This window comes from Zootermopsis nevadensis, unplaced genomic scaffold (assembly GCF_977971745.1).
Source record: "Zootermopsis nevadensis isolate Lab colony 2312 unplaced genomic scaffold, Znev_1.0 Znev_ptg000021l, whole genome shotgun sequence".
Classification (NCBI taxonomy): Eukaryota; Metazoa; Arthropoda; class Insecta; order Blattodea; family Termopsidae; genus Zootermopsis; species Zootermopsis nevadensis.
In genome coordinates this window covers 507,211-529,135 of record NW_028259153.1, presented here as the reverse complement: position 1 = coordinate 529,135, position 21,925 = coordinate 507,211, and the positions used below count along the sequence as shown (strand labels likewise).

Here is a 21,925-nt window from a genome sequence, read left to right as displayed (position 1 = left end):
CCTTCGGGTTCCGTAAGCCATCTGGTTGGTTAATTAGTTATGATCATGTTCAGTCAGAATAAAACTTTTGAGTCGGATGCAGATAACCTTGAAAGCAGTAATCTGTTCCAATTCCGGAGCACGTGATATTTAACGGGATTTAAAACAGTGAAATGTGACGGAAGGTAAACAAAGTGAACTCAAATATGTAAGATGGGTAAAGGAAAACCCTGGGTTATTACCAACGTTGAGAAGGAACCAGTTGCGTCCAGCTTTATCCAGAAGATGTCGCTTCGAATAGTTAGAAGCAGCTGAATGTGGAGGAAATTACGGCACGAAGCCGTCTGATAGCTACAAATTTTAAAGTGAAATGAAGATTTATGTCGTATAGGGCGTCTAGCACGTGACCTACCGATAGAGTAAACTCGCCCCTTGGAAGGAAAAATACGAGGAGAAGGTCTGTGGGGATTGTTCAGCGACGCACTTTCTGAATGTTCATTTTCGTGACACCGATTTAACTTCAAACTTCTCTTCCACAGTTCATTGGCCTCCTACGTAGTGCGGGAGAGGCGAAGTTCCAGGCAGTGGAAAGGAACTTACGCGTTAACCGTACCAGTGACTGAGAACTCACTTTGGCGACTCCCGTTTCATTTATACACGACTTCGTCAGTCGGAACAACTTCCATGTTTAGCGAATTATGTTCCGCATTGAGCCAACGTCTCCGGACTGCGGATAAGGAACTTCTCTGTTATGCATCTATTCGTAGAACACAAAAATCCTTCCTCCGCGTACGTTTGCCGATTTACGATGACTTTCGGAATCTCGTACTTTGCGATATAACCAGCTCTCGGTCTTTTTAAAAGACTGAAATTCCTGTACGGAAATCGTTTTGGTACCGAATCCTTCCGTATAAGAAGCAGGAATAATTTACTCACTGCAGGGCACGAGGCTTTTTTTATCAGAGTCCGTTGTGTGATATCACGCGCGTTCATTGAGTGGCGATGTTAAGAATTCTTCGAAATATAAATTTATTTAATAACACTTTAATTACGTTAGTACCTTAATTATGTGCGTACGCCATACGCATGGTAAAGGAAGACCACGAAAGGATAAAACAGCGTACTTATAGGACCAATGAAACGTGGAAAATTACGGGCGTGTTAATTAGAGCTGACGGAAATTTAAAGCAAGAAACGGAATTGGTTTGTAGGATTTGAGGTTATCACGGCGATGAGTTTGAAGATGGCTGTCTTCTGGGTTGTTGCGCCGTGTAGCGTGGTAGACGTTTACCGACGTTTCAGAGGTCCTCCCTGCCTCCGCCACCAGGGAGACTGAAACGTCTGTAAACTTCTACCAGGCTACACTGCCCAACAACCCAGAAGACAGCCATCTTCGGAGTTGGTTTGGATTTCTGTCAACGTGAAATAATTTTCCTCTAAGATGTGAATATGGTATATTTGTCATTTTTCGTTACGCTGTGGAATTTGAGGGACAAATATGGCGGCGAAATGTGTAGATCTTTCTTGAGAAAATTTCGAAATTTTTATTGCGAATGGAAGTCTCTTCTCTTTCGAAGCCCTTGGCGCCACAAGTAGTCAGTGATTTTTAGGTTTCCTTACTGCCAAGTTTTGCAAAATGAAATAAGGTCCACGATGTCTTGATTTCGGGCCAGCGGCATTCTTATTCCGAACATAAAATTGTGGCAGGCCTGCAGCTCGCACAGGCCTGCCAATTGAGTCGTTTCACTTTTTCAGGGGATTTTCTGTTCGAGAATCCCGACTTAATTACTTAAAATTTCACTCGTATTCTTTGAGACGTAATTTCAACACTGAAGTTTTGCCGCAAACAATGGTCTAAGGTTCTATCGAAGTAAGGATTTGTGACAGGTTCAAGAATTAATCTAAAGATGTATGAGAGTCCTCCATTTTTCACAGAATTACTTTTTATCTTATTGCTGGTGTCAAGTTGACGATTTGTTTCGAACGTACAATGAACCACTAACAGGTGATGGTTCATCAGCCCACCTGTTCACTTTCTAATCTTACGATGATATTCGTCGCTGGAATTGTATAATTAAAATTGACCGTAAAATTTTATTTTGTTTAGCACGAATCAAATACATAAGCTTTAATTTTCATGAATTTCGTATCGAACTTAATTATCTGATCGAAATTTGTAGCTGTCGTGAGCATCTACACATTCTGTTTCAAAGTTCTCGCACAGAATAGTAAATTCTCACTCACGCAGTGGAAAATACTTAAAAAAAAGTTTCGTGAGGGGTCTGCAAAGGAGACAAAGGGCTTTGTTTTTTCCCTTTAGAAATATTTACATGATGCACGCATGATTTTTGCAAGACACGGAAGCTACTGAGTAAAATAGAAACATGTAGTATGGTCGTCATCGTTGAACCTGGATTATCGTGACATTTGAAATTCCACTCACAGTCCATGGACCTAGATGGAGATCAGAGCAGCGGCGGGTCACGTGACATTATGTTCAATTGTTTTCACTGTGGCGAGTGAATAAGGGGTAGAGAAAGTTGGCCTGGAATTTTTCGACATCCTCGGTTTTCTTTGGCTCATTTCTGTATATTTTAATTTTTTGAGCGTTTGAGCTACTCCATCGCGTAGACCATCGGTTAATGCGGGGTCATAGCTCCAGTGATACAACATTTCCACTGCTGTAATAAGTAAGGACACCACGGTCACGTATTGCCTGCTGCTTGTACCACTGACATAACTTTCCCATTTACACTTCACTTTAAACAAGTAGATTCTCGCAAATCTTCGATTTACAAATTCAATCCTCAACCACGCCCTTATTTTGTCTCTGCTACAACACAGCCCAATTTCTCTCTTCCCAAATCATGTTTATATCAGCATAATCTATTGCGGAGGAGCCCTCATCCGTTTTCTCCTCTAAACCCAAGATTTTAATGTTCTCTGCCTGATATCTGTCTTCCAGAAAACATCAGTTTGTGGTCCATAACATCCTGAATTTCCTCCCTTATTCGTATCGGCAGTTTCAGTCTGATTCATCACAGAATTAAGCTTCATTCGGAAGGTATGGGCATGAATCTCCTTCCTGGTGTCAGCCATCTCCAGTGACTGCATCTTCAGCATCTTGCGACGTAATCTAATGTTTGGTCCTGCTTCAGTTGACCAACCTGAGGTCCTTTATTAGCTTCCACGTCGCCCAGAAGCAGCATGGCCATCAGCTCACCAAAGAACATATTTAATGAAGACCCTTCCTAATTATTCGAGACTAAAACTACACGCGTCAGAAAACCTTACTACCATTTTGACAACTTCGACGTTCGAAATTCGAATCGTATATTTATTTATAATAAAAAGGGGTGGAAGAAACTGCCCTTTGCTTTATATTAGGTAAAAGTGTGTTCTAAATTGCATAATTTACGAAAACGTTTCTCCTTCGTTGTTACATTACGTAAAGATTCAGAACTTTGACAGCAGAAAATGTCTGAAGTGCTCTAAATGGATCATCACCTACGTCGTTGAATGAATCCATAATTCGTGTTTTCCATTCTGTCATTTGATGACTATAGCCTACAATTATGTCTGATGAACATTAGAATGTTGACGTTTCTACCGCCGTACTTGCAAAATATTGCATTATCTGTGTACAATAGGCGGAGACAAAAGTAAGAATATATCGTTTACGCTTACGAAGAATTTTATTTCAACTTGTATTCTAGGTAATAAATGTGTGAGATACTGAAGAACGAACCCTGAAGACATGTAGGAAGCTTTATGAAACAGTTCGAGACTGTAACTTTGCTTCAAAACACGTCTCGTTGATACCGTTTTCTTCTACAAAAGTTACCTTGAAAAGACAGTTAACAATTCCGAAGAGTCTCAGAAGGTAGATTAAATTATATTCGTCTCCTTACGAACACACAACTGAAAGAACTAAGTAACTTACTAATTAACTAACTAACTAGATGGCTTACGGAACCCGAAGGTTCATCACCGAACTAACCAAAGCCCTCCACCGGACCCTGTCCTGGGCCAACAAACTCCAGTCTCCTTCAACTCCTATCTCCCATAGATCCCGCCTGAGATTGTCCTCCCATCTACGTCTAGGTCTCCCCAGCGGTCTCTTCCCCTCAGGCTTCCCAAATAGTGGACCCAACCAACTAAATGGCTTACCGAACCCGAAGGTTCATCACCGAACTAACCAAAGCCCTCCACCGGACCCTGTCCTGGGCCAACAAAATCCAGTCTCCGTCAACTCCTATCTCCCATAGATCCCGCCTGAGATTATCCTCCCATCTACGTCTAGGTCTCCCCAGCGATCTCTTCCCCTCAGGCTTCCCAAATAGTGGACCCAACCAACTAGATGGCTTACCGAACTCGAAGGTTCATCACCGACTTAACCAAAGCCCTCCACCGGACCCTGTCCTGGGCCAACAAAATCCAGTTTCCTTCAACTCCTTTCTCCCATAGATCCCGCCTGAGATTATCCTCAGTATTTTGTTTCACAAAACTCGCTTAGCTTTTGTGTTACTCCCGTTAAAAGTGTTACACAAAAGCGACTGCTTAAATTGTCATAAAAGTGACGTGGTATTAATCCTCACAGATGAGTTTCATTTCCGTGCTTCTGCGTCGGGACAGAAACAATTACACGACCTGTGAACGTAGGGATTTTCGTCTACAAAACTCTGTTGCCCATGAAGTTATTGTTATTAGCGTTATTAATATTTAATCGCATTTTTATTTACTGTATTTGAGGTTAATTGATGGAAACTGAATGACGCATTGAAGCAACCCTTCTTGCCACCTCAAAGATTTTGCAATTATGGAGAAGAATCTTCATTCCAAATTAAAACAAATATATTCTGCAGAGAACTTGTGAGACCTACTGATGTTTTAATACTCCAATTTATATGATGAACTATCATTATTTATAAATTAACAATCATTCCATTTATTTAACTATTTCCATGCATAATTTATCAAATTTAACTTTAAATTCACATAATCTGTATGTATGCTTTTTAACCTATGAAAAAGCATTTTTTAAATATATATCATAATAGAAAATTTCAAAGCCTAACTCCACTAATCAAACATAAAAATGAAAACTAAAAACTAAAAGGTAGATTTCCTGTTCCACATTCTAACAAATATGAAATCTGAATATTCTTCAAACATGGCCACTCTCCAGCAATAAAACTTGGTTTCTGGAGACCACAGCCCAAAATTGGAAGAAATCTGTACAATATTTATGACAATGGAAATAAAACAATTATATCAATTATTTATTTTAATCCGTCTGATCACAATATAATTTTATTTAAAATTTATTATAATTAAGATAATAAAATATCATTCATGTTCCTTATCGATTGATCGATTTACATTTCGGAACAAACAAACAAACAAAACAATTACTTCTTTAAAACAGGGAAGGAAAACCCTGACAGAAAACCAAGGGTTGAAGGGGCTGCATAGGAAAAGAGAAACCAATCCTTCTAAGGGAAAGAACCCGGAATAAAAACTTCTGGAGGACTATGGGGGTTGGACATCGGGCTAAGAACCCAATTCTGGAAGAAGCTGACACACTGAAAGGGCCGTAGTGCTAGAGAAGAAGAGGTTGGACATGTAATGAATATCGAAACTTTCATTTGGTTTGTACGTCTTCCTCCTCTGTGTGTGTGCGTGTGCGCGCGCGCTTGGGTGTGTGTGTGGCGTGTGGGGCGTCTGGGGCGTGGTGTGGGGGTGGTGTCTTGTCGTGTGGTGTGGTGTGGTGTGGTGTGGTGTGCAGTCGTGTAGTGTCGTGTCGTGTGGTGTGCTGACGTGTCGCGTGGTGTGTCGTCTCGTGTGGCGTCGTCTCGTGTGGCGTCGTCTCGTGTGGCGTCCTCTCGTGTGGCGTCGTCTCGTGTGGCGTCCTCTCGTGTGGCGTCGTGTCGTGTGGCGTCGTGTCGTGTGGCGTCGTCTCGTGTGGCGTCGTCTCGTGTCGTGTGGTGTCGGCCCACACCACAGTACACCACACGACACGACAGCACACGACGACACGACACGACGCGACACGACTGCAGAACACACCAAACCACACGATACAACACGACAGGACACCAGGCCCCACACGCCCCACGCCCCACGCCACATACACACACCCAAACGCTCGCGCGCGCACGCAGACACACACAAAGGAAGAATACATACAAACAAAATGAAAGTTTCGAATTTCTTCATTACATGTGCGCTTCTGCTCCAACCTCTTCTTCTCTAGCACTACGGCCCTTTCAGTGTGTGAGCTTCTTCCAGAATTGGGTTGGTAGTCCGATGTGCAACCCCCCCCCCCCCCCCCCCCGTCCTCCATAAGTTTTTATTCCGGGTTCTTTCCCTTAGAAGGACTGGTTTCTCTTTTCCTATGCAGCCCCTTCTAACCCTTGGTTTTCTGTCAGGGTTTTCCTTCCCTTAGCCTTTGGGGATCCCTCCCCTACCCACAAGGCAGTGGGGGCACTGAGCTCATGTGGTATTTGATGGGTGTAGCCTGCCACCAGCTACACTCCCACGCTCTCCGGTCTTGCCGCCTCGGTCCGGGACTGCCCCTTATTCGCAGCTAACCCTCATATCACTATCCGGCACCTGTCGCCCGCCCAGTACCTGAGGCTCGCCCTGGATTACGACTGAAATAAACAAACACGACGTTACGGATACGGATCTTACACATCTCCGTTACACTTTTTCGCCGAATGACCCTTCCGTGTAGACGTATTTACGTCAAAATTATTGCTTTATATTATGGAACTCTTAAGGTTCATTGTCGTGTTCAGATCATCCACCTACCTAAAGTCAATTGAATCTGTTAAATTTTGTGCGGTACATGTCTCAACCATCTCATACTCCTTGAATTAATCACTCTAAAATGTTAAATTGAATCATAAGTATGAAGTTCCCCATTGAGTAAGACACTAAACTAACACCCATTCGGAAGGGTTAGATTAGTGTCTCATTCAAGTGTTTTAACCCCTGAATGCGCAGTATGACTTGAATGAGTATTATTATCAGTATCAGATTACCTTGTTGGTGTCGGTACGTCTTCTCTCACTTTTCTCCATTTCTTAAATAGTTTTCTGTCGCTGTTCGGAGACGATGTGCTGCTTGTAGAGCAGTGATCATGCGACTGGCTTCGTATTTGTTTATTTATTACGTTATTTGTTTACTCGGCATTGTTGTGTTTCTATACCAACACAACAATGCAGAATATAAACAAATATCTGTTGACATTGTTTGAAGACGTCACCTTCTGTCACCGGGATCTAAAAGACACACAATTGAAAATATATAAATCACTTTATATTACTGTTAATTAAATTAAGCAATGAAGCTATAACACACCCATCACAGTTTCTAGAGTTCACCTCAGTGAACAATACAAAACACATACGGATGTGTTCAAGGTCGTATTTTTCTGTGTTCATTGTACACGATTTTCAGATTCTGTAATACTACAGATTCAGAAATATAAGATATGAAATGTTGACAGAGGAACTACGGTTCCGGAGAATCTGACGTAAATACGTCTCTATAATGTAATGTAATGTAATAATTCTTACATAAGATAAGTACCTGTGATATTCTAAAACGTTTTTACCAGCACAAAATTATCTATTCTACGACGCACTTATTCTACAGCCGATTCACAGCTCAGTTCTTTCTGCAATAACGAAAGCGGATTGTTGACGGCGGTAATGTAACACAACAATGCCGAGTAAAGAGATCACGTAGCAATTAGTTTCTTAGGTAACATAACCATTGTTATGTTACCTGGGAAACGTCAAACTTCATTGATATGTTACCTGGGAAACGTCAAACTTCATTGATATGTTACCTGGGATACGTCATCTGTTTATCAACAAATAAACAACAATGGTTACCTACATAGTTACCTTACATTACATTACATTACATTCATCTACCACAGACCCATCTTAAGCGTAACTAATTCAAGTTAAATAAGCAATGTCTTAATCAAACTTTACTCGATTGTGAAACAGGTGTGACGTATTTACGTCAAATTATCCGGAACCATGGTTCCACTGACAACTTTTTACATGCAAAACAAATTAATTAGAATAATGGCCGGTGTCAAAAGCAGGGTATCTTGTAGAAAATTATTTCGTAAATTTAATATACTTTCACTTGCAAGTGAATTTATACTCTGCTGTCTATCATGTGTGGTAGAAAACTTAGATAAATTTAAAAGAAATACAGATGTACATAATTTAAATACAAGATGGAAACATGATCTCTATGTGCCAAATCCTAACCTTACTAAATATCAAAAAGGAGTCTACCATACAGGTATCAGTTAAAAGTCTTAGTTATTATATAAAGGTATTCAAGCCTGCATTGAAATATTACCTCTTCACTCACTCTTACTATTCCGTAGATGCTTTCATCTCTGCTGAAATTTTTTAAGCTTTATGTATATCTGTAATCTATACGTAAAGCAAGTTTTGCATTTCTTTTTAAAATTTAAAATTCTGAGGTTTTTGTATATTAATTTGTTAAAATCTTGAGTAAAAAACTAAACTAACCCCCCCCCCCCAAAGGGGTGGTTAGTTTTGTGTCTTACTCAAGTCTTTTAACCCCTTCCTTTCATTGTATTTATCGCCTAAATATAATTTAAACACAGAGGCGTCAGTTTTCGTAAGCAGTTTGACTTGAATGAGTATTATTATCAGTATCAGATTACCTTCTCTCACTTTCCTTCATTTCTTAAATGGTTTTCTGTCGCTGTTCGGAGACGATGTGCTGCTTCTGGAGCAGTGATAATGCGACTGGCTTGGTATTTGTTTATTTGTTACGTTATTTGTTTACTCGACATTGTTGTGTTTCTATACCAACACAACAATGCAGAGTATAAACAAATATCTGTTGACATTGTTTGAAGACGTCATTTCCTGAAGACAACGAAAATCAGAAATTTTTATAGTAAAAAAAAGATATTTCAGCTACCACAGACCCATCTTAAGCGTAACTAATTCAGGTTAAATAAGCAATGTCTTAATCAAACTTGTCTGAATTGTAAAGCATGTATGAAGGAAATATTTAGAATAAAGCCAATATATAAACTTCCTTTCCGTATAGACGTATTTACGTCTAATTCTCCGGAACCGTGGTTCCACTGTCAATTTTTTAGTAGGACGATTAAGAAGACATGAATGACGCATTAATGAGAAGCTTGGTGTGTGCAAAACTGCTATCAAATTAACTACTCTATGTCACTAATGGCCGCTTCATTGTGACCTTCTGGGTTATGATACCGCAACGTCCGATGTTTTCTATTGTGTGTCGTCACAGGTACATTGGAACGAACGTCTTTTAACCTATTTATATGGATGGGGGTTTGGTCTAAAGTAGAGTGGTGTAATTATAAATCAACATTTACAACTTTCGCGGACAGAAGCTAGGATTCGCGCCCAGTGCAATTGTAATAAGTAAGTCACAAACGTAACAATATCAAAGACTATACTGAAATGGAGAGAAACGGTAAATTTTACTTCGTAGAAATTGATGGATCATAAATGCAAATAATTGCACGAGGAATTCAATTTTTTCCTATGGCTACCGTACACAAAAGTAAGTGTAACCTGATTACTAATCACGAAATCATGGCTAGGGAGAACTCCGTGTTCCTGTGTGGAACTGGAGAGATGAATCTCGAGACATTCTTAACCTCTAACGTAGAGACAGCGTTGCTAACTGTAATCTCGGACTATTTTTCCTCTCCGTCTTCATACCACAGACCGGGGACAGACCTACTGTCATACTAGACGCAAGTACGAAGGTAAATATTTCCAGTCCTCTCCCAGAAATTTAAAGCCATTCAGAATAATCAATGTTCTTAAAACAGCATTAAAAAAAAAGTAATGCAACCACAACTTAAAAATAACTGTTACAATTCAATAAAAATTAAAATTTATTGCTCTGATTATCGGACAGACAGGCCGCGCGGATTCACGCCATGTTGTAATGTGCTGTAAATTTATCACAAATTCGACGAGTGGTCATTGTCGAACACCACCTGCCAGAATGAGTTCAGGGACACATTTCCCGATTCTCGTTTGTCAAATAAATCGAAAATAAGTCGACTGGTGAGCTGATTTTGTGACACAGGTAACATGAATATAGCGTTTTTTTATTTTTTATTTTACGCTTTAAACATAATTCATATTTTGAAAAAATATAATGGATAACGTGACTTTTCAATAGCAACCTATACGGAAAATCATTTAAAAATAAAAATAAATTGTATCTGTTCGACTACATTAATGTGCAATTTGTATCGTTTACGAATTAAAAGTATTCTTAATGTTAATCCAAAAACATTAATGTTTATCTCGCCTCGCTATGAAGACAATTCTTTCGTTATCTCAAACAGACTGAAAAGCAGCGAATTATTTTCTCTGTCTCCTGTCGTTGCGAGTTGGCTTAACCTTAATGCATGTTCGCTTTTAAATAATAACACTTATATTTGCCTGCTTCTATGCAGGACTTTGACAAAGCCTCGCGGAAAAGGCTATTTCAACTAGCATTCTGAAGGATTAGTCTCCGCCCTTTGAGAGCCTGTCCCCAAGGGAGATTATTTTTGACTGCGTCAACCTTTGTATTTAAGTAATGAACAGAGACAAAATGACTTCTGAAACAAGAAAATAAATGAACAGAAAATTAAAATGCAATACTCGAGAAAGGAGCAGCACTTGCTTGATCGAACACGCCTTTAGAAGTTACTATCTTACCTTAAAGTACATTAATTTATGTATCTCATTGCTCTGTGAAGAGCGAGGTGTTATATAATATTATTTTTATATTTGGTATACCAAATAAGCTACTGAGTCTAATAAGAATGTGCTTAAATGAAACCTGTAGCAAAATTCGAGTAGGTAAATATTTATCTGAGTCATTTTCCATCAAGAACGGTCTGAAACAAGGAGATGCTTTGTCTCCCTTGCTCTTTAACTTTGCGCTAGAATACGCCATCAGGAAAGTCCAAGATAGGCAGGAGGGTTTGCAATTGAATGGGACACATCGACTATTGGCATTTGCTGATGATGTTAATTTATTGGGGGACGACGTAAATACAATAAAGAGGAACGCAGAAGTTTTACTAGAGGCTGGTAGACAAGTGGGGCTCGAAGTAAATTCAGAAAAAACTAAGGACATGTTAGTATCTCGTCGTCAGGAGACAGGCGGGCAAAATTATCTTAGGGTGGCTAATAAGTCCTTTGAAAGGGGGACAAAGTTCAAATATTTGGGAACGACAACTCATGAGGAAGTTAGGAGGAGATTAAATTCTGGAAAAACAATAATTTTGCCTGTTGTTTTGTATGGGTGCGAAACATGGTCTCTCACTCTAAGCAAGAGGGCAAGAGGATATTGGTCGGGAAGCCTGAAGGGAAGAGACCGCTGGGGAGACCTAGACGTAGATGGGAGGATAATCTCAGGCGGGATCTATGGGAGATAGGAGTCGAAGGAGACTGGATTTTGTTGGCCCAGGACAGGGTCCGGTGGAGGGCTTTGGTTAGTTCGGTGATGAACCTTCGAGTTCCGTAAGCCATCTGATTGGTTGGGTCCACTATTTGGGAAGCCTGAGGGGAAGAGACCTCTGGGGAGACCTAGACGTAGATGGGAGGATAATCTCAGGCGGGATCTATGGGAGATAGGAGTCGAAGGAGACTGGATTTTGTTGGCCCAGGACAGGGTCCGGTGGAGGGCTTTGGTTAGTTCGGTGATGAACCTTCAATTTCGGTAAGCCATCTAGTTAGTTAGTTAAGTGTCTCATTTATCGCGTTTTGTAACGAAATAATTACTGTTTGTTTCTGGAAAAAACCCATTAATTGTGAGCTAAACATTGAGGTAATATTATTTCATTCACGAGAAATATTCAGTTTTTCATTTACCACGTAACAGCAATTTTGAATTTCAGAAGCCGGGAAGTTATCCACAAACATTTCCAAATTGTCCGATTCCATATCTGACATATTTAAAATCTTATGACGTAAATATTTTAACGTGCCATGTCCATAGTTCAACATGATTAGTGAACTACATTCTGTCCTAAAGCGTCATGTGACTAATTTTATCTGTAATTGTAAGTGGTCCAGAAGGAAATCATGAAAGAAGTCGCACTCTCGCCGTAAAATTCGTAGAATTTTGGTTAAAATTAATGAATGTAGAAGACACTTTTCCTGCTAAACTCAGTAGAGAATATCACGGCGCCCCGATGATGGAGGCAGCAGGTAAGACGTTGTTAAACGTGTGCCACGCGACGGAGTAACCAAAATACTTCTGTTTTAACACTGGTCGCCCTGATGACGTAAAACTCCATATAATTCCCGTTGAAGTAGGCCCAGGTTCAACACCAGTGTGTACCTTGAGCAGATGACTCTCAGAGGGGGGCAGAATCAATAAAACCGAAAATAAATAATGCCCCAAATGAAGTTATAAAAATACGATAATGTATAATTGATAACAGATAAACGCTGGGCATGCTACGAACAAGGAGAAAGTAAGCGCCTCCGAAACGTCGGTTAATATCTACGAGATTACACGGTTCTTCGTCCCAAAAGGAAGCCGTCCTTACCCTCACCACAGCCAAAAACCTGGTGCCTCACGTGAAATGTGTTTATCCACGCAGTGACTGGCGTTACTCGATCCACCGTCCTCTTTCTCAAGCCTCAAAAAATATCTCCTCGATAATACTATTTCAGACGATTGTCAGTATTTTATTTACTTTCAAATGTTTTTTTTTTTCGAAATACATTCAGATATGATTTCGCAGCACAGATATTGCATTATAGACATTTATTTATCAAAAATAAAAGTTCGTACTTCATCTCTCGAATTAATAACAACTTTCATGTTTTTATGCATTGAAATCTGAGTAAATTTCAGTCGATGGCCATCAATCAAACTACGAACTCATTTAAATCATCAAAGTATAATTTTGTCTTGGTGTTAGTGTTTTTTTTTCCACGTAAAATACGAATTTTTATGTGGAAAACATGAGCTGATTTTACGTGCGTCTCAGTGCATTACATTACAGCAATTAAACTTTTTAAAATATTTAAAGTTCATATTGCCTTGTAAGACTTGAGGTTCTCACAGCGGTGAGTATGAAGATATCCGTCTTCTGGGTTGTTGCGCTGTGTAGTCTGGTCGATGTTAACCAACGTTTCAGAGGTCATACTGCCTCCGTCATCAGAGTATGAAGATTTCTGTCTTCTGGGTTATTGCGCTGTGTAGTCTGGTCGATGTTAACCAACGTTTCAGAGGTCATACTGCCTCCGTCATCAGAGTATGAAGATTTCTGTCTTCTGGGTTGTTGCGCTGTGTAGTCTGGTCGATGTTAAACAACGTTTCAGAGGTCATACTGCCTCCGTCATCAGAGTATGAAGATTTCTGTCTTCTGGGTTGTTGCGCTGTGTAGTCTGGTCGATGTTAACCAACGTTTCAGAGGTCATACTGCCTCCGTCATCAGAGTATGAAGATTTCTGTCTTCTGGGTTGTTGCGCTGTGTAGTCTGGTCGATGTTAACCAACGTTTCAGAGGTCATACTGCCTCCGTCATCAGAGTATGAAGATTTCTGTCTTCTGGGTTATTGCGCTGTGTAGTCTGGTCGATGTTAACCAACGTTTCAGAGGTCATACTGCCTCCGTCATCAGAGTATGAAGATTTCTGTCTTCTGGGTTGTTGCGCTGTGTAGTCTGGTCGATGTTAACCAACGTTTCAGAGGTCATACTGCCTCCGTCATCAGAGTATGAAGATTTCTGTCTTCTGGGTTATTGCGCTGTGTAGTCTGGTCGATGTTAACCAACGTTTCAGAGGTCATACTGCCTCCGTCATCAGAGTATGAAGATTTCTGTCTTCTGGGTTGTTGCGCTGTGTAGTCTGGTCGATGTTAACCAACGTTTCAGAGGTCATACTGCCTCCGTCATCAGAGTATGAAGATTTCTGTCTTCTGGGTTGTTGCGCTGTGTAGTCTGGTCGATGTTAACCAACGTTTCAGAGGTCATACTGCCTCCGTCATCAGAGTATGAAGATTTCTGTCTTCTGGGTTATTGCGCTGTGTAGTCTGGTCGATGTTAACCAACGTTTCAGAGGTCATACTGCCTCCGTCATCAGAGTATGAAGATTTCTGTCTTCTGGGTTGTTGCGCTGTGTAGTCTGGTCGATGTTAACCAACGTTTCAGAGGTCATACTGCCTCCGTCATCAGAGTATGAAGATTTCTGTCTTCTGGGTTGTTGCGCTGTGTAGTCTGGTCGATGTTAACCAACGTTTCAGAGGTCATACTGCCTCCATCATCAGAGTATGAAGATTTCTGTCTTCTGGGTTATTGCGCTGTGTAGTCTGGTCGATGTTAACCAACGTTTCAGAGGTCATACTGCCTCCGTCATCAGAGTATGAAGATTTCTGTCTTCTGGGTTGTTGCGCTGTGTAGTCTGGTCGATGTTAACCAACGTTTCAGAGGTCATACTGCCTCCGTCATCAGAGTATGAAGATTTCTGTCTTCTGGGTTGTTGCGCTGTGTAGTCTGGTCGATGTTAACCAACGTTTCAGAGGTCATACTGCCTCCATCATCAGAGTATGAAGATATCTGTCTTCTGGGTTGTTGCGCTGTGCAGTCTGGTCGATGTTTACCAACGTTTCAGAGGTCATACTGCCTCCATCATCAGAGTATGAAGATTTCTGTCTTCTGGGTTGTTTCACTGTGTAGTCTGGTCGATGTTAACCAACGTTTCAGAGGTCATACTGCCTCCGTCATCAGAGTATGAAGATTTCTGTCTTCTGGGTTGTTGCGCTGTGTAGTCTGGTCGATGTTAACCAACGTTTCAGAGGTCATACTGCCTCCATCATCAGAGTATGAAGATATCTGTCTTCTGGGTTGTTGCGCTGTGCAGTCTGGTCGATGTTTACCAACGTTTCAGAGGTCATACTGCCTCCATCATCAGAGTATGAAGATTTCTGTCTTCTGGGTTGTTGCACTGTGTAGTCTGGTCGATGTTAACCAACGTTTCAGGGGTCATACTGCCTCCGTCATCAGAGTATGAAGATTTCTGTCTTCTGGGTTGTTGCGCTGTGTAGTCTGGTCGATGTTTACCAACGTTTCAGAGGTCATACTGCCTCCATCATCAGAGTATGAAGATTTCTGTCTTCTCGGTTGTTGCACTGTGTAGTCTGGTCGATGTTAACCAACGTTTCAGGGGTCATACTGCCTCCGTCATCAGAGTATGAAGATTTCTGTCTTCTGGGTTGTTGCGCTGTGTAGTCTGGTCGATGTTAACCAACGTTTCAGGGGTCATACTGCCTCCGTCATCAGAGTATGAAGATTTCTGTCTTCTGGGTTGTTGCGCTGTGTAGTCTGGTCGATGTTTACCAACGTTTCAGAGGTCATACTGCCTCCATCATCAGGGCGATCGCCCTGATGATGGAGGCAGTATGACCTCTGAAACGTTGGTTAACATCGACCAGACTACACAGCGCAATAACCCAGAAGACGGATATCTTCATATTGCCTTCTCAAAAAAGAGTTAAAAAGTCTTCCACAAAACGTATTTATAACCTTACGTTAAATTTAAATCTTATACCGTCGTAGTATATCCCAAGTTGAATATTGACGAACAGAAATTCTTATAAGATTTGTTTCTTTATAACGTATATGTTGCCTTGTCACCTCACCAGATGTCAGTTTCGTTTATTGTGCCCCGTTTTACACGACAAATATTCTTATGAACATGCCATGTTAACGTAGACACATTATGTTGAGCTCTGTCCCAGAAGATCTTAGTGCACTTTAATAAAGAAAGATTATATGCTTACTTAGATTTGAAGCAATAGATGTGACGTTGAACGCTGTGTGACATGTCCTTAATGTACAAGAACGAGTTCTTATGTTTCACGTTACCTGCAATAGAATCTGACAGAGACGACAAGGGCGTTTATCGCTTGTCCCAGGCTTCGTCAGCGCAGTCGAAATTTCCCATTTCATCGTCTACTCTCCAACATAAATATTTGGTAAATAAAAAACGAACTGACTATTATAACTTCCTGAAATCAGACGTCAAAACGTCTACCTGTGTCTCCGATGTACACGTTGACGGATTCTCATTGTTTTAATTCGTATATTCTGGTACAGATTTGAAGTATGAACCAGTAACTTTATAAAAATGTTATTTCGTCTCATGGAAATTTGAAATACCAGCATCTTTGATAAGTTTATGTTTCGTTTATAAAAAGTATATTTATAATTTAAAACTACTTTAATAACTGGAAATATCACAAGTGTAGATCAAAGCCACAGCAACCGCGGATTCAAAGTGTGGGTCTTCGCCCCCTCGAAGAAAAAGGGGCTCTGTCTCCTTCCAAACATATCGAGGCTCAAGGTCAAGGTGATTCATCCCCCCAATTCGCAGAGACCATCAGCCGAGGCGACTGGACCTCTTCTGGGTACGACATTCAGTCATCCATCGAATCAAAATTCTCTTCCTAAATAACAATTTATCACACTCCTTTCACTCGGGCTTAGCTTGAAAGGTCAACTTTTGTTTATAATGCTTATTTTGCAATGTCTAACGCAAATTTTGCTAGAGGTTTCGCTTAAACACGTTTTAATTAGGTTCTGACGCTAACTGCTCGGCCTTGTGTATGTCTGTCTGCGCAATGTTACGACCACCCCGAACATTTAACACCTGGTTAAATATATTTTACCATAAATATATTGAATAACCTGTGGGTATCTCCGAGCTGACAATAATTCTTACCTTCGACAATATTAACTCTAGATTTGTATAATTCCTTTTGTCTAAAATATTTAGGCCCACGAAATATTACGAACATATTTTGATGGCGAAAGACGTACACTGCATTGTAATAACGAAGTTGCTTATTAAATATAAGGATCTTTTCAATATGTATCTCCTTTATTTAAACTGTTATTGAATTCCCGTAAAAATTTATCCTCGCTAATCTCATTTGTCGCCTTTCCTCCTACAAATTGTCGGCTGAATTCAACGCAAGATTTTTCATCTCTTTCTTTACAGCTTCCTTCAATATTTACTAATAAAAATCTAATATTTACCTTTCTTTTTAGTAGAAAATCGCTTTGTAGATACACTTAAAATTAAGTCGGGTATTAACTCCTAATTCACAGAATAGTTTTTACGTCGTGGAAAGTTTCAATTAACTAAAATTCAAAAAGCGACTCTGAGTAATTAAATATCTTTTCCTCTGTTTCCGCCTATCGTATAAAAAGTGTATTTATGGATTTAAGTTGCATTTTAAAACGCCCACAACTGACTATTGACAAACATGTAAAATCAGAAGAAATAATTTCTCAGCATTTATTAAAACTGGATTAGGGATTGGAGAAATTATGAATCCGAGCATTTCACACATTGAAGTCTGTTAGACACAGACGAAATAAACTCGAAATCAAAATAAAATCTTATTTAATGAATCGCATTTCCATTTAAAGTAACAAATTCTAAGTTTTTAATTATTATGAGGCAAAATTTCTCCTTGTGTTTCCAAAATGTTAATAAGGCCTGTTCTTATTTGACAATTGAAAAAGGCGCAAGAAACAGTGAACATGGCGATCTTGTGTTTATCAAGGTTAAGATGGACATTCTTTGTTTACACGAAACTTATACGTATCTGAATGACCGAATTATGACTCCTTTCCAACGTCCTGTCCCTCTGCACTGACACATTTTTGAGATCGCCGTAACAATCGACTGCATAGGCAATTCGGAAGACCGCGCTGTTCGAAAACAATTGACTACACGCGGGAAGTTTTTCAATTTCTCTGTCAAGACGGTTATGAATTACTTCTTGGGAATGAAATTTCGTTGAATTTAAACTGGGGCTGTAAGAGTTCGCTCCCATCTCGTCGAGAGAAAGAACTCCTCTTTTCCTACTCATCGCTTCAAGAATTTAGTGACAAACGCTGAAGATCCGTCTTTTTTGGATTTTTTTATATAGGAGTTACGAAAATTCTTGTTAATTTATTTAGACCCCTGTGTTTTGAAAATTAAAACCTCGCATATTTTTTCAGGTAATTCATTTTAAAGTGCAGCGGTCACTGAAGTGTATTTTGGTTAGTTAGTGCCATAAATAAATATTCCTCGAATTATGAATAATTCCGTTGATCTTCAAGCTATGCTATTGGCACATAATTAAATTACCACCTGCAAAATTTTTATTAATCTGACCGTTTAACACGAGCTTGTGAATGAATTGTCTGCCATTCGACGCAGCTGGCCCAAAGTCAGTTATTAATCTTCGTAGTGAACAGACCACCTGATGGCTCCGGAAATAATCCAGTCCTGGACTCCATAAACCGTCTTTCTGAACTGAAGTACCCATTTGCGCATGAGCACAACCTTCCTGATATACCATGTAGAAACAAAGGCTGACTCTCAGTTGTCTCATAGTTTTCTGATGTTTTGTATTCCTTGAATCGTAAATATTTCTTAGCTCGTGTCACTCATAACACACTCATATCATCAAATACGTACCATGGAGATTCCAAGGGTGAGAACTTTTGAGTAAGAGGCAATGTTTTTAGGACGGAATTCAAGAAGATCTCATGGCTTCAACGTCGAGTTCTACTTGTCGACTTATACGTCTGGTACTGCCAGCCTCGGACCGCATTTTATTTCACGACAGTCCCCCCCCCCACCCCACAAAAATACAGAGTCACCCTGCAAACACATCAGAACCTTTGGCCCAAAGCAAAATTCAAGTTCATTCACGTCATTGGCGCATGAATCGTCAAGGCCCTGGCCGATTAGAAGTGCTGTGCTCGAGTGTGGTGCACTGAGGAGGGCCAGTGGTTCTAGATCTTGCGTCCTAGAGACGTGCTAATTGATCGACGAAAGTTTCTTTAGGAAAAAGGAAGAGGTCGCTGCTTGAATATGCATGAGTTAAACCTCCATTTGTTTTTAATAGACTGCACACTTTTTACAAGCTTTAATGAAAATCAGATCTGTAAACTACGGTCCACGGGCCGGATTCTGCCCATGTCACCTACGAGTTATCCCTTCAACGTTTCAGTAAGTAACTTAGAACTAGCTTAGGCAATTGTCACTGTGTTTCCAGCAAGTAGGTGGTTTTAAGGCCGCTGACAGTTGCCGCGCGGTCTGAGGCGTGGGCCTTGTGTCGCTAGGTCACTGGGACCGTGGGTTCGAATCCCACTCAAGCCATGATTGTGCTGTCCTGTGTACAGGTAGAGGCCTTGCGACGGGCCGATCCCTCATCCAAGGAGTCTAAATAGATTAAGTCACCTCCAAAAGAGGCGGCCAGGACCCACCCTGGGTTGTAGAGCCACAGATGATGATGATGTGGTTTGAAAACATTTTATTTTATTGACTAGTGACGTCATTATTTCGCACGAACATATTAAGATAAAATTATCTAATACTCTCTGCAATATTAATTGTCTAGTGATGTGTAGTTTAGTAAAATCGAATTTCCTGTATTACATAACGTGATGACATTTCATTTGATGTGTACTGTACGCGGTCTACTGCCATCCCTTCCAGAAAACTTCTGGTAAGTGACTCGCTCCGAGTCTTTAAATAAGTAATAGATCGGTCCAAACACGCGTAGGTGAAATTATAGTTGATTGCGTGGTCGGAAAATATGAACAAATGTTTTCCCGTTCCAAGTGAATTATTCTTACGTGTGTTTAAACGCGCACGATTCTGTAACTGATCGTTTCAAAAGTCCGACAAACTTCCTCCTCATTGCTTCTTAATCCGGCGAGCGAACCTTCCACTTTCTTGAGGAGCCTCAGCTAAATCCGTTCTATAGAGAACTTTATCGATAGCCGAAATCAAATTCAGAGCTGAACTTCGTAACTGATATACGTCATAAGCGATCATTTATTTAAATTCTCCTTAAGTTACTGAAATACCCGAGAGTATTACGAGGTCGTGAGTTAGAGGACCGTCTGTACCACACTGTCGTCATTTTGTCATCATCATCACGTTCCCCTCTCACGTCTCCTCAGTCCTTGCGCCCACTTTTTCCTTTGGCAGCTCCCAAACTTTGCTTTTTATTGAAACAAAGGCCACTCGTGAGGCAACCAGCAAGCCTCTCACTGTAAACTCCACTTGTGATACAATTTCAACCCAATTAAGAATAACAAATCAAAATTATATTCATGAGGAAATTCCGGAAATGCCTTCTACTTCTCAGTTCAAAATTTTTTGTCCTTTATCTAAGAACCTAAAGATTAAAATATATAAAATAATAATTTTGCCTGTTGTTTTGTATGGGTGCGAAACATGGTCTCTCACTCAGAGGGAGGGACACAGATTGCAAGTGTTGAGGAGGATATTTGGGCCTAGGAGAGAAGACGATGGGGCGTGGAGAAAACTGCATAATGACGAACTTAAAAATCTGTACTCCTCCCCCAGTATTGTCAGGGTGATTAAGTCGAGAAGAATGAGATGGGCGGGGCATGTAGCGCGCATGGATGGGACAAGAGGGTATTGGTTGGGAAGCCTGAGGGGAAGAGACCTCTGGGGAGACCTAGACGTAGATGGCAGGATAATCTCAGGCGGGATCTACGGGAGATAGGAGTTGAAGGAGACTGGATTTTGTTGGCCCAGGACAGGGACCGGTGGAGGGCTTTGGTTAATTCGGTGATGAACCTTCGGGTTCCGTAAGCCATCTGGTTGGTTGGGTCCACTATTTGGGAAGCCTGAGGGGAAGAGACCGCTGGGGAGACCTAGACGTAGATGGGAGGATAATGTCAGGCGGGATCTATGGGAGATAGGAGTTGAAGGAGACTGGATTTTGTTGGCCCAGGACAGGGTCCGGTGGAGGGCTTTGGTTAGTTCGGTGATGAACCTTCGGGTTCCATAAGCCATGTAGTTAGTTAGTCTGTGTTAAGATCCCGAAAGAATGTAACAAACAATTCGGAGTGTGTGTAGGCGATAGATGCCCTCTAACGTGTAGCCCCTGGTGGCAGGTAGCCCTCGCAGCGAGTCTGGCCGTCAGCACGAGCTCTCGAGGGTGGAGAATGCGTTGAAAATGCTGCAACTGCAGGAGTTGGATCGCTTTTACTCTCCGCGCACCCGCCCGAGGTGAGTGACACAGAAATGCATCCTTAAAGCAGAAATGGCATGAGTACCGTGTTCTTACGTTGTTCGATCAAACTACGATCTTATTGATAATCCTTTCCCACATTTTACTTTGTACTATATTTTCTTTAAAAAATATTCTGATGAATGCTATTCCAAAAAGAAATTTTTCCCCATTTGGTAGAACCTCAGCGGTTAAATCCTCAGAGGACCTAAACATCGGGGGTGGGAGGGGCATAACCTGATGGTGTCCCAAAGAGCCTCGTCGATGGGAAAGCCCTTTTGGGAGAGACTCGTTGGCTCCTGTGGCCCTCGGATAGAATAGGAAAAGGGGTGGATTAACGATGACAGTGGGTTACCTTCCTGAAGATACGCGACAGACAGACAGACGGACGGGCCCATAAGGTGTACATGGTTGTCGACACAGCATGAAGAACACTTAAGAATTAATTATCTCCGTGTGGCAATGACCTTCTTGATGAGAAGTGTGTCCCTCATATAAACAGGAAATCCTGTGTGCCTTATACAGACGAAAGATTACTTAATATATTCTCCAAGAGCTTGCCAGTGTCTACTGTCATTAGGCAGATAAGTACAGTCTACATTTCCCCAAACTCTTCACTTGATATTCATTTCAACGGGTTTTCAGAGGAGGTCTTCCGGGTGTCCGACTAAAATGTTTCTCTCATTTAACATTTCTCCCATGCACAGAGCAAACCTAACCCTCCTCGTCCTTGTCCTGGTTTGGTCAGCACAAACCTGAAGATGACTAGAAATTGCTCTTTGTAAGATTTGATTCTATTTTCTCGGAGGTGAGTCT

The 21,925-nt window shown here is 40.9% G+C and overlaps 1 protein-coding gene and 1 long non-coding RNA gene across 4 annotated transcripts in view; one reads left to right on the top strand and one right to left on the bottom strand.

Annotated features, from left to right (window-relative positions):
• LOC147873084 (neuropeptide F-like) overlaps positions 1–21,925 on the top strand; it is a 102,634-nt gene that overhangs the window by 73,127 nt on the left and 7,582 nt on the right. For both annotated transcript variants that reach the window (XM_087352966.1, XM_087352965.1), the window contains one exon: positions 20,998–21,108. In XM_087352966.1, coding sequence (XP_087209092.1) covers positions 20,998–21,108 — 111 coding nt within the window. The remainder of the gene's footprint in view (positions 1–20,997; positions 21,109–21,925) is intronic.
• On the bottom strand, positions 5,882–8,909 carry LOC147873085 (uncharacterized). 2 transcript variants are annotated; one of them, XR_015536192.1, is made up of 3 exons: positions 8,708–8,909; positions 7,029–7,268; positions 5,882–6,635 (listed from the first exon to the last, which is right to left on the bottom strand). It is a non-coding gene; the product is annotated as an uncharacterized LOC147873085 (long non-coding RNA). The 2 variants fall into 2 exon arrangements; XR_015536193.1 differs by lacking the exon at positions 8,708–8,909 and adding an exon at positions 7,579–7,710.